Source organism: Oncorhynchus mykiss, chromosome 8, assembly GCF_057628025.1.
Source record: "Oncorhynchus mykiss isolate SJ-2025 chromosome 8, ASM5762802v1, whole genome shotgun sequence".
In the NCBI taxonomy this organism is placed as follows: domain Eukaryota; kingdom Metazoa; phylum Chordata; class Actinopteri; order Salmoniformes; family Salmonidae; genus Oncorhynchus; species Oncorhynchus mykiss.
This window is the reverse complement of record NC_143029.1, coordinates 16427624-16442292: the sequence shown is the minus strand read 5'-3', so window position 1 is coordinate 16442292 and position 14669 is coordinate 16427624. Positions and strand designations below refer to the sequence as shown.

Sequence of the window (14669 nt, the reverse complement as noted above, 5' to 3'; positions counted from 1 at the left end):
AAAGTATTCAGACCCCTTCCCCCTTTTCCACATTTAGTTACGTTAGACTTTTTTTTAAATTAGACTGATCAATCTACACACAATACCCCATAATGACAAAGTGAAAACAGGTTTTTAGAAATGTAATGTATTAATAATGTAATGTATTAAAAATAAAAACAGATACCTTATTTATATAACTATTCAGACCCTTTGCGATGAGCTCAATTTCAAGTCCCAGGTGCATCCCGTTTCAATTGATCATCCATGAGAAGTTTCTACAACTTGGAGTGCACCTGTGGTAAATTCAACTGATTGGACAAAAGGAAAGGCACACACACCTGTCTATATAAAGGTCTTACAGTTGACAGTGCATGTCAGAGCAAAAAAACAAGCCATAAAGTTGAAGGAATTATCCGTAGAGCTCCGAGACAGGATTGTGTCTAGGCACAGATCTGAAGAAAGGTACAAAAACATTTCTGCAGCATTGAAGGTCCTCAAGAACACAGTGGCCTCCATCATTCTTAAATGGAAGAAGTTTGAAACCACCAAGACTATTCCTAGAGCTGGCACCCAGCCAAACTGAGCAATCAGGGGAGAAGAGCCTTGGTCAGGGAGGTGACCAAGAACCCGATGGTCACTTTGACAGAGCTCCAGAGTTCCTCTGTGGAGATGGCAGAACGTTCCAGAATGACAACCATCTATGCAGCACTCCACCAATCAGGCCTTTATGGAAGTGGCCAGATGGAAGCCTCTCCTCAGTAAAAGGCACGAGAGCCTGTTTGGAGTTTGCCAAAAGGAACATAAAGGACTCTCAGACCATGAGAAACAAGATTCTCTGATCTGATGAAACCAAGATTGAACTATTTGGCCTGAACGCCAAGCGTCACATCTGGAAGAAACCTGGCACCATCCCTACAGTGAAACATGGTGGTGGCAGCAGCATGCTGTGGGGATGTTTTTCAGCAGCAGCGACTGGGAGACAAGTCAGGATCGAGGGAAAGATGAGTGGAGCAAAGTACAGAGAGATCCTTGATGAAAACCTGCTCCAGAGCACTCAGAACCTCAGACTTGGGGCAAAGGTTAACCTTCCAGCAGGACAATGATCCTAAGCACACAATGCAGAAGTGGCTTCGGGACAAGTGTCTGAATGTCCTTGAGTGGCCCAGCCAGTGCCCGGACTGATCTGATCGAACATCTCTGGAGAGACCTGAATAGCTGTGCAGCGACACTCCCCATCCAACCTGACAGAGCTTGAGAGGATCTGCAGAGAAGAATGGGAGAAACTCCACAAATACAGGTGTGCCAAGCTTGTAGCGTCGTACCCAAGAAGACCCGAGGCTGTAACCGCTGCCAAAAGTGCTTCAAAGTACTGAGTAAAGGGTCTGAAGACTTCTGTAAATGTCAGTTTATTATTTTTAATATATTTGCTAAAAAAATTAAAAACCTGTTTTTGTTTTGTCATTATGGGTTATTGTGTAGATTGATGAGGGGGAGAAAAAAAAAGTAATACATTTTAGAATAAGTCTAACATAACAATGTGGAAAAAGTCAAGGGGTCTGAATACTTTCCGAATACACTGTACAACTATTTATCCTACCAGGATCATGGGTAAGGTGAGTCTGCTTCAAGTAATTGCGTCACTAAATACATTGGCAATTTAAAATGACACAGCAACACTGTGTTAATGGCCTACATCCCATTATATGGCTCAAGGTGTCTCAGTTACAGTATACACTGCATTGGTGTGTGTGTGTACACTGGTTGTGTCACTCCAGATTATACTCGCACCTCGAAGAAGCTCTCCACATACTGCAGAATGTAGACTCCACAGTCGCTGAAGTTGTCCTGCTGAGGCACATGTGGGATAGAACCCTTTGTCTGGTCCTTCCCAAAACTCCTCCGACTTCCTTTCCTCACCTCCCACTCCACCTCCAGGTACCTGCAGTTAAACACACACAAACAAAATACAAATGGCATGGGAAGGTTTGCTTTTGTGTGCTAATTAGGCAAACTAAATCTACAATATTCAGAACAGTATTAAAGTATTGACTTACTCTCGTAATGTTTTAATGACAGAAGATCTGGCAGGGCCACGTAACGAGTCCATGATGAGAATACAAGGCCTGAGAAAACAAACAAATCACTTAGAAAAGGCCTAAAACATTGTAATTTTGAGGTAAATATTCATAGCCATTAACCTCTAATTACACTATCCCACAAAGGTGTCAGAAGGAAAGCAATAGCATCCTCTACTGCCACAAGAATGGTAGAACATCCTCTCCTACTCACTGTTTACAGACGGTGGGTTTTGACGTCCACTCTGAGCTCTCAGGGGGTTCCAGATCTTCAGCAAGTGCACCGTCCTCACTGCACTCATCCTAGACAACAAAAAAAGAATTAAACAAAAGTTACACAACATTAATTTAACTTAATCTGCAAAATCATCAGATAATGTTATTTTACAGAAAACAAATTGACGACAAACTTTACGCATGCTTATAGGGAAGGACATTCAACAAGCACAGCACTTACACAAATGACTGATGATTGGCTGAGAGAAATTGATGATAAAAAGATTGTGGGGGCTGTTTTGTTAGACTTCAGTGCGGCTTTTGAATATATCGATCATAGTCTGCTGCTGGAAATACATATGTGTTATGGCTTAACACCCCCTGCTACAGTTGAAGTCGGAAGTTTACATACACTTAGGTTGGAGTCATTTAAACTTGTTTTTCAGCCACTCCACAATTTTCTTGTTAACAAACTATAGTTTTGGCAAGTCGGTTAGGACATCTACTTTGTGCATGACACATGTCATTTTTCCCAACAATTGTTTACAGGCAGATTATTTCACTTATAATTCACTGTATCACAATTTCAGTGGGTCCGAAGTTTACATACACTAAGTTGACTGTGCCTTTAAACAGCTTAGAAAATCCAGAAAATGATGCCATGGTTTTAGAAGCTTCTGATAGGCTAATTGACATCATTTGAGTCAATTGGAGGTGTACCTGTGGATGTATTTCAAGGCCTACCTTCAAACTCAGTGCCTCTTTCCTTGACATCATGGGAAAATCAAACGAAATCAGCCAAAAATTGTAAACCTCCACAAGTCTGGTTTATCTCTGGGAGCAATCTCCAAATGCCTGAAGGTACCACGTTCATCTGTACAAACAATAGTACGCAAGTATAAACACCATGGGACCACGCAGCCGTCATACCGCTCAGGAAGGAGACGCGTTCTGTTTCCTAGAGCTGAACGGCCTTTGGTGCGAAAAGTGCAAATCAATCCCAGAAAAACAGCAAAGGACCTTGTGAGGATGCTGGAGGATACCGGTACAATAGTATCTATATCCACAGTAAAACGAGTCCTATATCGACTTAACCTGAAAGGCCGCTCAACAAGGAAGAAGCCACTGCTCCAAAACCGCCATAAAAAAGCCAGACTACGGTTTAAAACTACACAAGGGAACAAAGATTGTACTTTTTGCTGCAGGAGAGACTGGTGCACTTCACACAATAGATGGCATCATGAGGCAGGAAAATTATGTGGATATATTGAAGCAACATCTCAAGACATCAGTCAGGAAGGTAAAGCTTGGTCGCAAATGGGTCTTCCAAATGGACAATGACCCCAAGCATACTTCCAAAGTTGTGGCAAAATGGCTTAACGACAACAAAGTCAAGGTATTGGAGTGGCCATCACAAAGCCCTGACCTCAATCCTATAGAAAATTTGTGGGCAGAACCGAAAAAGCGTGTGCCAGCAAGGAGGCCTACAAACCTGACACAGTTACGCCAGCTCTGTCAGGAGGAATGGGCCAAAATTCCCCCAACTTATTGTGGGAAGCTTGTGGAAGGCTACCCGAAATGTTGGACCCAAGTCCAACATTTTAAACGCAATGCTACCAAATACTAATTGAGTGTATGTAAACTTATGACCCACTGGGAATGTGATGAAAGAAATTAAAGCAGAAATAAATCATTCGTTCTACTATTATTCTGACATTTCACATTCTTAAAGTGGTGATCCTAACTGACCTAAAACAGGGAATTTTTACTAGGATTAAATGTCAGGAATTGTGAAAAACTGAGTATAAATGTATTTGGCTAAGGTGTACTGTAGAGCAAAAAATTATTTAGTCAGCCACCAATTGTGCAAGTTCTCCCACTTAAAAAGATGAGAGTGGTCTGTAATTTTCATCATAGGTACACTTCAACTATGACAGACAAAATGAAGAAGAAAAAAAATCCAGAAAATCACATTGTAGGATTTTTTATTAATTTATTTGCAAATTATGGTGGAAAATAAGTATTTGGTCACCTACAAACAAGCAAGATTTCTGGCTCTCACAGACCTGTAACTTCTTCTTTAAGAGGCTCCTCTGTCCTCCACTTGTTACCTGTATTAATGGCACCTGTTTGAACTTGTTATCAGTATAAAAGACACCTGTCCACAACCTCAAACAGTCACACTCCAAACTCCACTATGGCCAAGACCAAAGAGCTGTCAAAGGACACCAGAAACAAAATTGTAGACCTGCACCAGGCTGGGAAGACTGAATCTGCAATAGGTAAGCAGCTTGGTTTGAAGAAATCAACTGTGGGAGCAATTATTAGGAAATTGAAGACATACAAGACCACTGATAATCTCCCTCGATCTGGGGCTCCACGCAAGATCTCACCCCGTGGGTTCAAAATGATCACAAGAACGGTGAGCAAAAATCCCAGAACCACACGGGGGGACCTAGTGAATGACCTGCAGAGAGCTGGGACCAAAGTAACAAAGCCTACCATCAGTAACACACTACGCCGCCAGGGACTCAAATCCTGCAGTGCCAGACGTGTCCCCCTGCTTAAGCCAGTACATGTCCAGGCCCATCTGAAGTTTGCTAGAGAGCATTTGGAGGATCCAGAAGAAGACTGGGAGAATGTCATATGGTCAGATGAAACCAAAATATAACTTTTTGGTAAAAACTCAACTCGTCGTGTTTGGAGGACAAAGAATGCTGAGTTGCATCCAAAGAACACCATACCTACTGTGAAGCATGGGGGTGGAAACATCATGCTTTGGGGCTGGTTTTCTGCAAAGGGACCAGGACAACTGATCCGTGTAAACGAAAGAATGAATGGGGCCATGTATCGTGAGATTTTGAGTGAAAACCTCCTTCCATCAGCAAGGGCATTGAAGATGAAACGTGGCTGGGTCTTTCAGCATGACAATAATCCCAAACACAATGAAGGAATGGCTTTGTAAGAAGCATTTCAAGGTCCTGGAGTGGCCTAGTCAGTCTCCAGATCTCAACCCCATAGAAAATCTTTGGAGGGAGTTGAAAGTCCGTGTTGCCCAGCAACAGCCCCAAAACATCACTGCTCTAGAGGAGATCTGCATGGAGGAATGGGCCAAAATACCAGCAACAGTGTGTGAAAACCTTGTGAAGACTTACAGAAAACGTTTGACCTCTGTCATTGCCAACAAAGGGTATATAACAAAGTATTGAGATAAACTTTTGTTATTGACCAAATACTTATTGTCTACCATAATTTGCAAATAAAGTCATTAAAAATCATACAATGTGATTTTCTGGATTGTTTTGCTCATTTTGTCTGTCATAGTTGAAGTGTACCTATGATGAAAATTACAGGCCTCTCTCATCTTTAAAGTGGGAGAACTTGCACAATTGGTGGCTGACTAAATACTTTTTTGCCCCACTGTATGTAAACTTCCGACTTCAACTGTACATTGTGGATAAAGAGTTACCTGTCTAACAGAACACAGAGGGAGTCCTTTAAATGGAAGCCTCTCCACCATAATCAGGAATTCTCCAGGGCAGCTGTCTAGGCCCCTTACTTTTGTAATTTTTTACTAATGACATGCCACTGGCATTGAGTAAAGCCAGTGTGTCTATGTACGTGGATGACTCCACACTATACATGTCAGCTACTACAGCGACTGAAATGACTGCAACCCCCTAACAAAGAGCTGCAGTTAGTTTCAGAGTGGGTGGCAAGGAATAAGTTAGTCCTAAATATACAAAAATATATATAAGCATTGTATATGGGACAAATCATTCACTAAACCTCAAACGAAATATTGTAATAAATAATGTGGAAATTGAGCAAGTTGAGGTGACTAAACTGCTTTGAGTTACCCTGGATTGTAAACTGTCATGGTCAAAACAGATTGATACAAAAATAGATAAGATGGGGAGAGGTAAGTCCATAATAAAGCGCTGCACTACCTTCTTAATAGCACTATCATCAAGGCAGGTCCTACAGGCCCTAGTTTTGTCACACCTGGACTACTGTTCAGTCGTGTGGTCAGGTGCCACAAAAAAAGGACTCAGGAAAATTGCAATTGGCTCAGATCAGGGCAGCACGGCTGGCCCTTGGATGTACACAGAGAGCTAATATTAATATTAATATTAATAAATAATATTTATGTCAATCTCTCCTGGCTCAAAGTGGAGGAGAGATTGACTTCATCAATACTTGTATTTATGAGAGGTGTTGACATGTTGAATGCACCGAGCTATCTGTTTGAACTACAGGCGTACATCTCGAACACCCATGTGTGTCTATGACATCTCTTCACAGTCCCCAAGTCCAGAACAAACTATGGGAGGCGCACAGTACTACATAGAGCCATGACTACATGGAACTCTATACCACATCAAGTAACTGATGCAAGCAGTACAATTTTATTTAAACCCGTGGGCACAGTGTGTTGTGAAATCTGTGAATGGGTTGTAATATTTTTGAAATTGTATAAACTGCCTTCATTTTGCTGGACCCCAGGAAGAGTAGCTGCTTCATTGGCAGGAACTACTGGGGTTCCATAATAAATACAAATGTCACCCAACAGAATAGCAAATTCCCCCATTACCTGACAGGAGCTTTGGTCATCAGAAAATGTATCTGTGTCATCACCATTGCCACTACCTGATCTGTAACACAAACTGATTCTGTGCAAGCCATCTGCAAAACATGATTAAAAGCCAGTGAGATAACGAACTCTTCATCCATCAATTTCCACACAGCTTCTAAGACATCAAAGTATATTTACCATATGCACAGGATACAGTGTACTTAACACAGTGCAATTAAATGCTACTTCCAAGTAGAAATATTGCCTGTGGCTCACCTGTGTACTGTGGCTGAGCATTGACCAGCCCATTCACCCTGTCTAAAGAGGTATTGGGAGGCACTTGGCCCCCATTGGGACAGGTGAACGCTCCCTTTGGCTGCTCGCTGTGGGAGTGTCCTTCCGAGGAGGCCTCTGTTGCAATGAGGGACAGCTTCTCTGAGGGCACCAAGGGTTCATCACTGCCTGGGGGCTCACAGTAGTCTGACTCTGGGGAGAGTGGCCGGCAGTGGTCAGGAGGCCTGCCCTGGGGGGCTGACTGTGTCTGTGATAGCCCTGGGGCCTGGCACAAAGGGTTGGGCTCAAACTGAGGGTCCTGCATCCCTGGGAAGCAGATCACTGCCAAGTACCAGTGGGCTCTGAAACATAGAGAGACCAATGGGTTTGGTTAAGAAAGAGAATTAGGTTTACCATCTGTGTCTTACATTGTATCTTATACTGATACAAAATAACAAATGTGTTTGCTTTCATCACTGCACATCACATAAATGCTTAAAGGGATCAGGTTTTTGGCAATGAAGCCATTTATCTACTTCCCCAGCGTCAAATTCACTTGTAGACAGCATTTCTATAACTCTGAGTGCAGATTGAAGGAAGTTGCTAGCATGCTAGTAGATACCATAGACTTCCATCATTGCGCTAACACTACAGTGCATTCGGAAAGTATTCCGACCTCTTGACTTTGTCCACATTTTGTAACGTTACAGGCTTATTCTAAAATGGATTGAAATTGCAACCCCCCCCCATCAATCTCCCCATAATGACAACTAAATGTTTGCAAATGTATATATAAAAATAAATAAAAAATGAAATATCACATTTACATAAGTATTCAACCCCTAAACTCAGTACTTTGTTGAAGCACCTTTGGCTGCGATTACAGCTTTGAGTCTTCTTGGGTATGACACTACAAGCTTGGCACGCTTGTATTTGGGGAGTTTCTCCCATTCTTCTCTGCAGATCCTCTCAAGCTCTGTCAGGCTGGATGGGGAGCGTCGCAGCACAGCGATTTTCAGGTCTCTCCGGAGATGTTTGATCGGGTTCAAGTCTGGGCTCTGGCTGGGCCACTCAAGGACATTCACAGACTTGTCCAGAAGCCACTCCTGCGTTGTCTTGGCTGTGTGCTTAGGGTCGTTGTCCTGTGGAAGGGAAACCTTCACCGCAGTCTGAAGTCCTGAGCGCTCTAGAGCAGGTTTTCATTAAGGATCTCTGTGTACATCTTTCCCTTGATCCTTACTAGTCTCCCAGTCCCTGGTGTTTAAAGATCCCCACAGCATGATGCTGCCACAAGCATGCCTCACCATAGGGATGGTGCAAGGATTCCTCCAGACGCGACGCTCGGCATTCAGGGCAAAGAGTTCAATCTTGGTTTCATCAAACCAGAGAATCTTGTTTCTCATGGTCTGAAAGTCCTTTAGGTGCCTTTTCGGCAAACTCCAAACGGGCTGTCAGGTGCCTTTTACTGAAGAGTGGCTTCCGTCTGGCCACTCTACTCTAAAGGCCTGATTGGTGTAGTGCTGCATAGATGGTTGTCCTTCTGGAAGGTTCTCCCATCTCCACAGAGGAACTCTGGAGCTCTATCAGAGTGACCATCGGGTTCTTGGTCACCTCCCTGACCAATGTCCTTCACCCCCGATTGCTCAGTTAGACCGGGCAACCAGATCGAGGAAGAGTCTTGGTGGTTCCAAACTTCTTCCATTTAAGAATGATGGAGGCTACTGTGTTCTTGGGGATCTGCAATGCTCCAGAAATGTTTTGGTACCCTTCCCCAGATCTGTGCCAACACAATCCTGTCTCGGAGCTCTACGGACGATTCCCTCGACCTCATGGCTTGGTTGTTGCTCTGACATGCACTGTCAACTGTGGGACCTTATATAGGCAGGTGTGTGCCTTTCCAAAATATGTCCAATCAGTTGAATTTACCACAGGTTGACTCCAAGTTGTAGAAACATCTCAAGGATGAATGGAAACAGGATGCACCGGAGCTCAATGTTGAGTCTCTTAGCAAAGGGTCTGAACACATACATAAATAAGGTATCTGTTGTTGTTTTTTCTTTATACTATGTTTTTATTGAGGAACACAAAGAAAGTACAAATAAAGTAAAGTAAAAGAACAACAAAAAAGATCTTGCAGTTACAGTGCACATCACACCTTCATCATATTAGTTACATTGACATCTTTGAATTAGACCATTTTCAAGTACGAAACCCAGTATTCTTGACCTCTCCTGTTGAGTTCTTAAAGCAAAGGTCATACGCTCCATGTGGTGTATTTCTTCTACAATGTCTATCCATTGTGACACGGTGGGAGGGTCTTCTTGTAGCCATTTCCTAGTGACAGCCTTTTTACTGGCTGCCAGTAGGACCTTCAACAGGTACTTTTCTCTAGTGTGTAAGTTATCAGGTATTTCAACCATGTACAAATAAATTAATGTTTGTTCTATGTCAAATCCCATTATTTTTCCAATGTTAGATCTTATTTCTCCCCAGTAAGTTTCGATTGCGGGGCAAGTCCAAAAGACATGAGAGTGGTCCGCCCACAATAGACAGCATTCTCTCCAACAAGGGTGTAGTGAGCCAGTCTGTTTTGATTTCAGTTTAGGTGTTATGAACAAACGTATAACATTCTTCCAACAGAATTCTCTCCATGACCATGCGTCGGTGGAGCTTTGTCTCGAATATGTTCAACCATGTTTCATCAGTTATTTCAATGTTAAGTTCCTCCTCCCATTTCTTTTTAATATAGTTTGTAGAACGTTTCTTTGAATACCCAAGTAGAGATATGAAATAGTTTTTTTGTTACTCCACAAGTTGTATCTGTTAGTGAATACTTGGATACATTTTTGAGGTGCTCGTGGCTCAATCACTTTTATCTCCCTCAAGAAATAGTGTCGAACTTGTAGGTATCTGTAAAAATCTTGTTTATCCAAGCCATGTTTTTTACTTAGGTCCTGGAAGTTATCTAGGTCCTCATCCCTTATATTTGTACTGAATGATGTGATGCCTTTCTGCGTCCATTGTTTAAATCTGCTGTCCTGAGTTGCAGGGATGAAGCTGGGGTCGTATGCGGGCCAACTCAGCAGTTTAACCTCTCTAAATTATTTTGCTTAACTAGTCTAAAACATGTCTTTAGAAAGAAATTAATCCACTGATTTTGTCTATTGTATATTTATTTTACCATGTCCTTATTTCCCAAAACTGACTGTATGTGTGTCTCTGTCAAAGTAGTCTCCATGTCTTTCCCTTTGGATTCATATTCTCAATTGCACCAACATACCAGAGCTCTCAATTGGGCTGACACATAATAATCTTTTAGGTTTGGTAAGGCCATACCCCCACAGTTTTTTGGTAACTGTAATGTTGTATATCTAGTTATTGGTCTCTTACTGTTCCAGATAAACCTTGATATCTGTTTATCCCAATCTGTTGTTGTTGTTTTTTATACATTTGCAAACATTTCTAAAAACCTATTTTCGCTTCGTCATTATGGGGTATTGTGTGTAGATTGATAAAAAAAACGATTGAATCAATTTTAGAATAAGGCTGTAACATAACAAAATGTGGAAAGTCAAGGGGTCTGAATACTTTCCGAGGGCACTGTAGTTAGCATTGGCTTGTGAAACTACCTCCAACATCCTTCATACTGGATGCAGAGACATAAAAATGGTATCCATGACTTCATTGCCAAAATCCCAAAGTATCCCTTTGAGACTTGAATGAAATTCCATTTGGATAGATTGTGCATCCTAAATAGTGAACCTATTGTAACCAGAGCCCTATAAAGCGCACTACTTTTGTAAAGTGGTGCACTATATAAGAATGTGTGCACTATATAGGGAATAGGGTGTCATTTGGGAAGAAGTCAGTGATATTTAGAGGCAGTAACTTACGACTCATTAATGGGAACAAAGATGAAGTCCTTTTGGAACAGGTCTACATGTCTGGTCCATGTCTTCACCCTGTTGTGCTTCCTCTTCTGCATCCTGATAACCAGCAAAGAAGAAACATGTTTGCTTTTTTAAGTTGTTGTTATTTTGTTTTATGGACAATAATAATCATAGTGGAAATGTAGAGAGGAAGACTGAGACGAAGGGCCGAGGCGGGCATCGAAACGCAGTAGCCAGCGGATGTGTGTGGTCTGGACTCGGCAGAGCTATCACTAAACCAGACTCCAGCTTCTGTCCTGTCCTGTCATAACTCAATTTGGTGTGAAATGTGTTGCCCCTCATATCACTGGCAGAGAAGAGGAGACTCACGGTAGGTTTGTGGTGTCTGGGAGGTTTCTCCTCTCTTTCTGGTTGAGTCTCTTGTAAAAGAATGAGCTAAACACGTGACTCCTTTGTGAGTCTTCTTTTTTCAACTTCTCCAAAACTAAATATCTAAGTAAAGGGAAGATACACACAGAAAACAGTCAATCCACAGTCCCTGTGAGGTTGTTCAATGTCCCTTATATGCAACAAAAGCAAGCACTGCTTCGATAGAATATCAAACAGAGAATGTGACTTTAAAGACAATGGAAAATAGACAAAGTAACATTTACAATGGAAAGCAAATTACACCAACTTTAAATAAAAGTCTATGATGACGTCGTTTAGGAATTCTCCATCGTTAAGGCAGTGAAGGTCTTCGTTAGTCACCGATATGCCCCCCTTGGCTGGAGGAGGTGGGTACACCATCAACCTGCAACACAACCATCCAATGATTAAACCATCAGGAACAAAAACACAGAATTGTACTTAAGATGACAGGGTTGTATTCATTATGGTACAACGAAGCAAAATCGTTTGCAACATAAAATAAAAACAAGTGTTTCTTATTGGACAAGTTTCAGATAGTCCCCCCGTTTCAGTCAATTTTCTTGTTTGGTGCCTAATGAACATGACCCAGGAGTAGGAGATAGATAACCCTTGTACTTTATGATTGGTCCAGTGAAGGTGGGTTGGAGCTCAGCCATGTCATCGTCTTCATCATCAAAGAACGCACTGTTCTGCTGTCGTGTAGCCATGCGCGTTCGCACCATTGGAGCCGGTGTGTTGGTTTTAGTGCTGTTGTTTACCTACAAGAAAGGGATGTAAACCAAAAACCAGCAACATATATTTTGGTAGCTAGTCTCAAAAGGCTCTAAGATGCTAATCTTCAGGACCTGGGACACACAGCCCTGTTAGGTTTGATCAATTCCAACAACTTTCCCAAAATTCCCAAGTTCTCCAGACATCCCAGTTGGAAGATTCCCGGAAACAGGGAATAAGCAGGCCCACCTTTTCTTTAGTTGCTTTGTTGTAGTTGACCAATCTGATGTTAGCTTCATCAAACGACAATTTGGTGGGGAACTCATTGAGGTTGTTGGCTCGGCCGATCTCTTGTAGAATCTCCTCTAGAACCATCTGCTGCTGCATCGACAGCCCGTTCTCAAAGATCAACACCATGTACTTCTCATCGGAGTCTGAGGACAGAACGGAAAGCAACCAGACTTGACATTTTAGCACAAAATAACACATCACAGATAGGCTTCTCCAAACACAGGTTTCTGTTCATCCATCTATGTACAGACTACTGCTGTTGCAACTGGCATGGGATCTCCACAGTTCAATTGACGTCACTATGTTGCGTCTGCTGTCCTTACCGTTGCCAGCGCAGTCGTACCAGCACAGCCCTCCCTTGTCTCGGGTCATCTTGAGCTGGGTGCGGAGCCGCACACATTCCTCGGGGCTGGTCTGAAAGAAAAGGACGGGCAGCTTCCTCACGCTGCACCACTCACAACTTATGAGCTCCGACGCACGCAGACACACCTTCTCCAGAGAATCCACCTCAGGACCTGGGACAGAAAGCACTATTACGTAACATACTGTTAAGTTTGATCAATTCCAGCAACTTATTTAAGAAATGTATTGTAAATTTGCAACCCTACACACTGTACAACACTGTCTAGTCTATCTACAATAGGTTGTCCTTTGAGAGCAGAGGAAACCATTTATAGGACATCTGACATTCTTGTGGTCTCCTACCTTCAGTTTCAAGATGAATGTGATCGACCGTAAACTGAAAGACAAAGATGGTTGAATGATGGCGGTATGCTAGACAGTCAGGGAATAGTGAACATTCAAAAAAATTAATTTACCAGTATTCATTTTGTAATGTTTAAGAAAAATGAATAACATTATTCATGGAAAATGCATAGAATTGCAGGAAAACTAGGTCAAATTCTCTCTCAGCTCGACGGCAGAATATGTAGAATCACAGGAAATAAGCTTTACAACGGCACCATTTTCTCTCAGCTCCGTGGAGAAATGTGTAGAATTGCAGGATGGTGGCCTCTTAAAATGTTCTCTAAAGTGTAGGCACACTGACGGCGCTCATTCCACACCTCCTACCAAGCCCACCACCTAAGCCCCTTTTTGATCCAGGAAAAAAAACCTGATAGGCTATTGTTTTTGGCCAGATTTTAGGTAAGTATAAGTGTCTGTACAGAGAGAGTACAGACGTGGCCAAAAGTTGAGACTGACACAAATATAAATTTTCACAAAGTTTGCTGCCTCAGTTTGTATGATGACAATTTGCATATACTCCAGAATGTTATGAAGACTGCAAATAATTGCAATTCATCTGATCAAAGACCCTTTTGCCATGCCAATTAACTGAATCTCAATAAAACATTTCCCATGCATTTCAGCCCCGTCTCCAAAGGACCAGCTGACATCATGTCTGTGATTCTCTCGTTAACACAGGTGTGAGTGTTTACGAGGACAAGGCTGGAGATCACTCTGTCATGCTGATTGAGTTCGAATAACAGACTGGAAGCTTCAAAAGGAGGGTGGTGCTTGGAATCATTGTTCTTCCTGTGACGTCAAGGAAACACGTGACATCATCACTGCTTTGCACAAAAGGGCTTCACAGGCAAGGATATTACTGCCAGTAAGATTGCACCTAAATCAAGCATTTACCGGATCATCAAGAACTTCAAGGAGAGCGGTGCAATTGTTGTGAAGAAGGCTTCAGGGCGCCCAAGAAAGCCCAGCAAGCGCCAGGACCGTCTCCTAAAGTTGATTCAGCTGCGGGATCGGGGCACAAGTGCAATATGTGCCATGTAAGAAAGCTAACATTTAAGTTATTTGCTCAGAACATGAGAACATATGAAAGCTGGTGGTTCCTTTTAACACGGGTCTTCAATATTCCCAGGTAAGAAGTATTAGGTTGTAGTTATTATAGGACTATTTCTCTCTATACCATTTGTATTTCATATACCTTTGACTATTGGATGTTCTTATAGGCACTTTAGTATTGCCACTGTAACAGTATAGCTTCCGTCCTTCTCCTCGCCCCTACCTGGGCTCGAACCAGGAACACATCGACAACAGCCACCCTCGAAGCACCGTTACCAATGCAGAGCAAGGGGAACAACTACAAGTCTCAGAGCGAGTGACGTTTGAAACGCTATTAGCGCGCATCCCGCTAACTAGCTAGCCATTTCACATCGGTTACACCAGCCTAATTCTCGGGAGATGATAAGCATTGCGCTGTTTATGACTTCAAGCCTGAAGCACAGC

At 42.4% G+C, this 14669-nt stretch overlaps 1 protein-coding gene across 6 annotated transcripts in view; it reads right to left on the bottom strand.

Annotated features, from left to right (window-relative positions):
* The window catches only part of LOC110529475 (sentrin-specific protease 6), a 35732-nt gene that overhangs the window by 870 nt on the left and 20193 nt on the right, over nt 1–14669 (bottom strand). For all 6 annotated transcript variants that reach the window (XR_016497613.1, XR_016497612.1, XM_021611658.3 and 3 more), the window contains 12 exons: nt 13131–13164; nt 12749–12940; nt 12384–12568; nt 12039–12181; nt 11689–11805; nt 11382–11504; nt 11016–11108; nt 7126–7484; nt 6868–6959; nt 2272–2360; nt 2037–2105; nt 1771–1921 (listed from right to left, as the gene is read on the bottom strand). Coding sequence is in view for 4 of the 6 variants with exons in the window: in XM_021611658.3 (XP_021467333.3) it covers nt 1771–1921; nt 2037–2105; nt 2272–2360; nt 6868–6959; nt 7126–7484; nt 11016–11108; nt 11382–11504; nt 11689–11805; nt 12039–12181; nt 12384–12568; nt 12749–12940; nt 13131–13164 (1647 nt within the window). In the remaining 2 variants the exon portion in view is untranslated. The remainder of the gene's footprint in view (nt 1–1770; nt 1922–2036; nt 2106–2271; nt 2361–6867; nt 6960–7125; nt 7485–11015; nt 11109–11381; nt 11505–11688; nt 11806–12038; nt 12182–12383; nt 12569–12748; nt 12941–13130; nt 13165–14669) is intronic.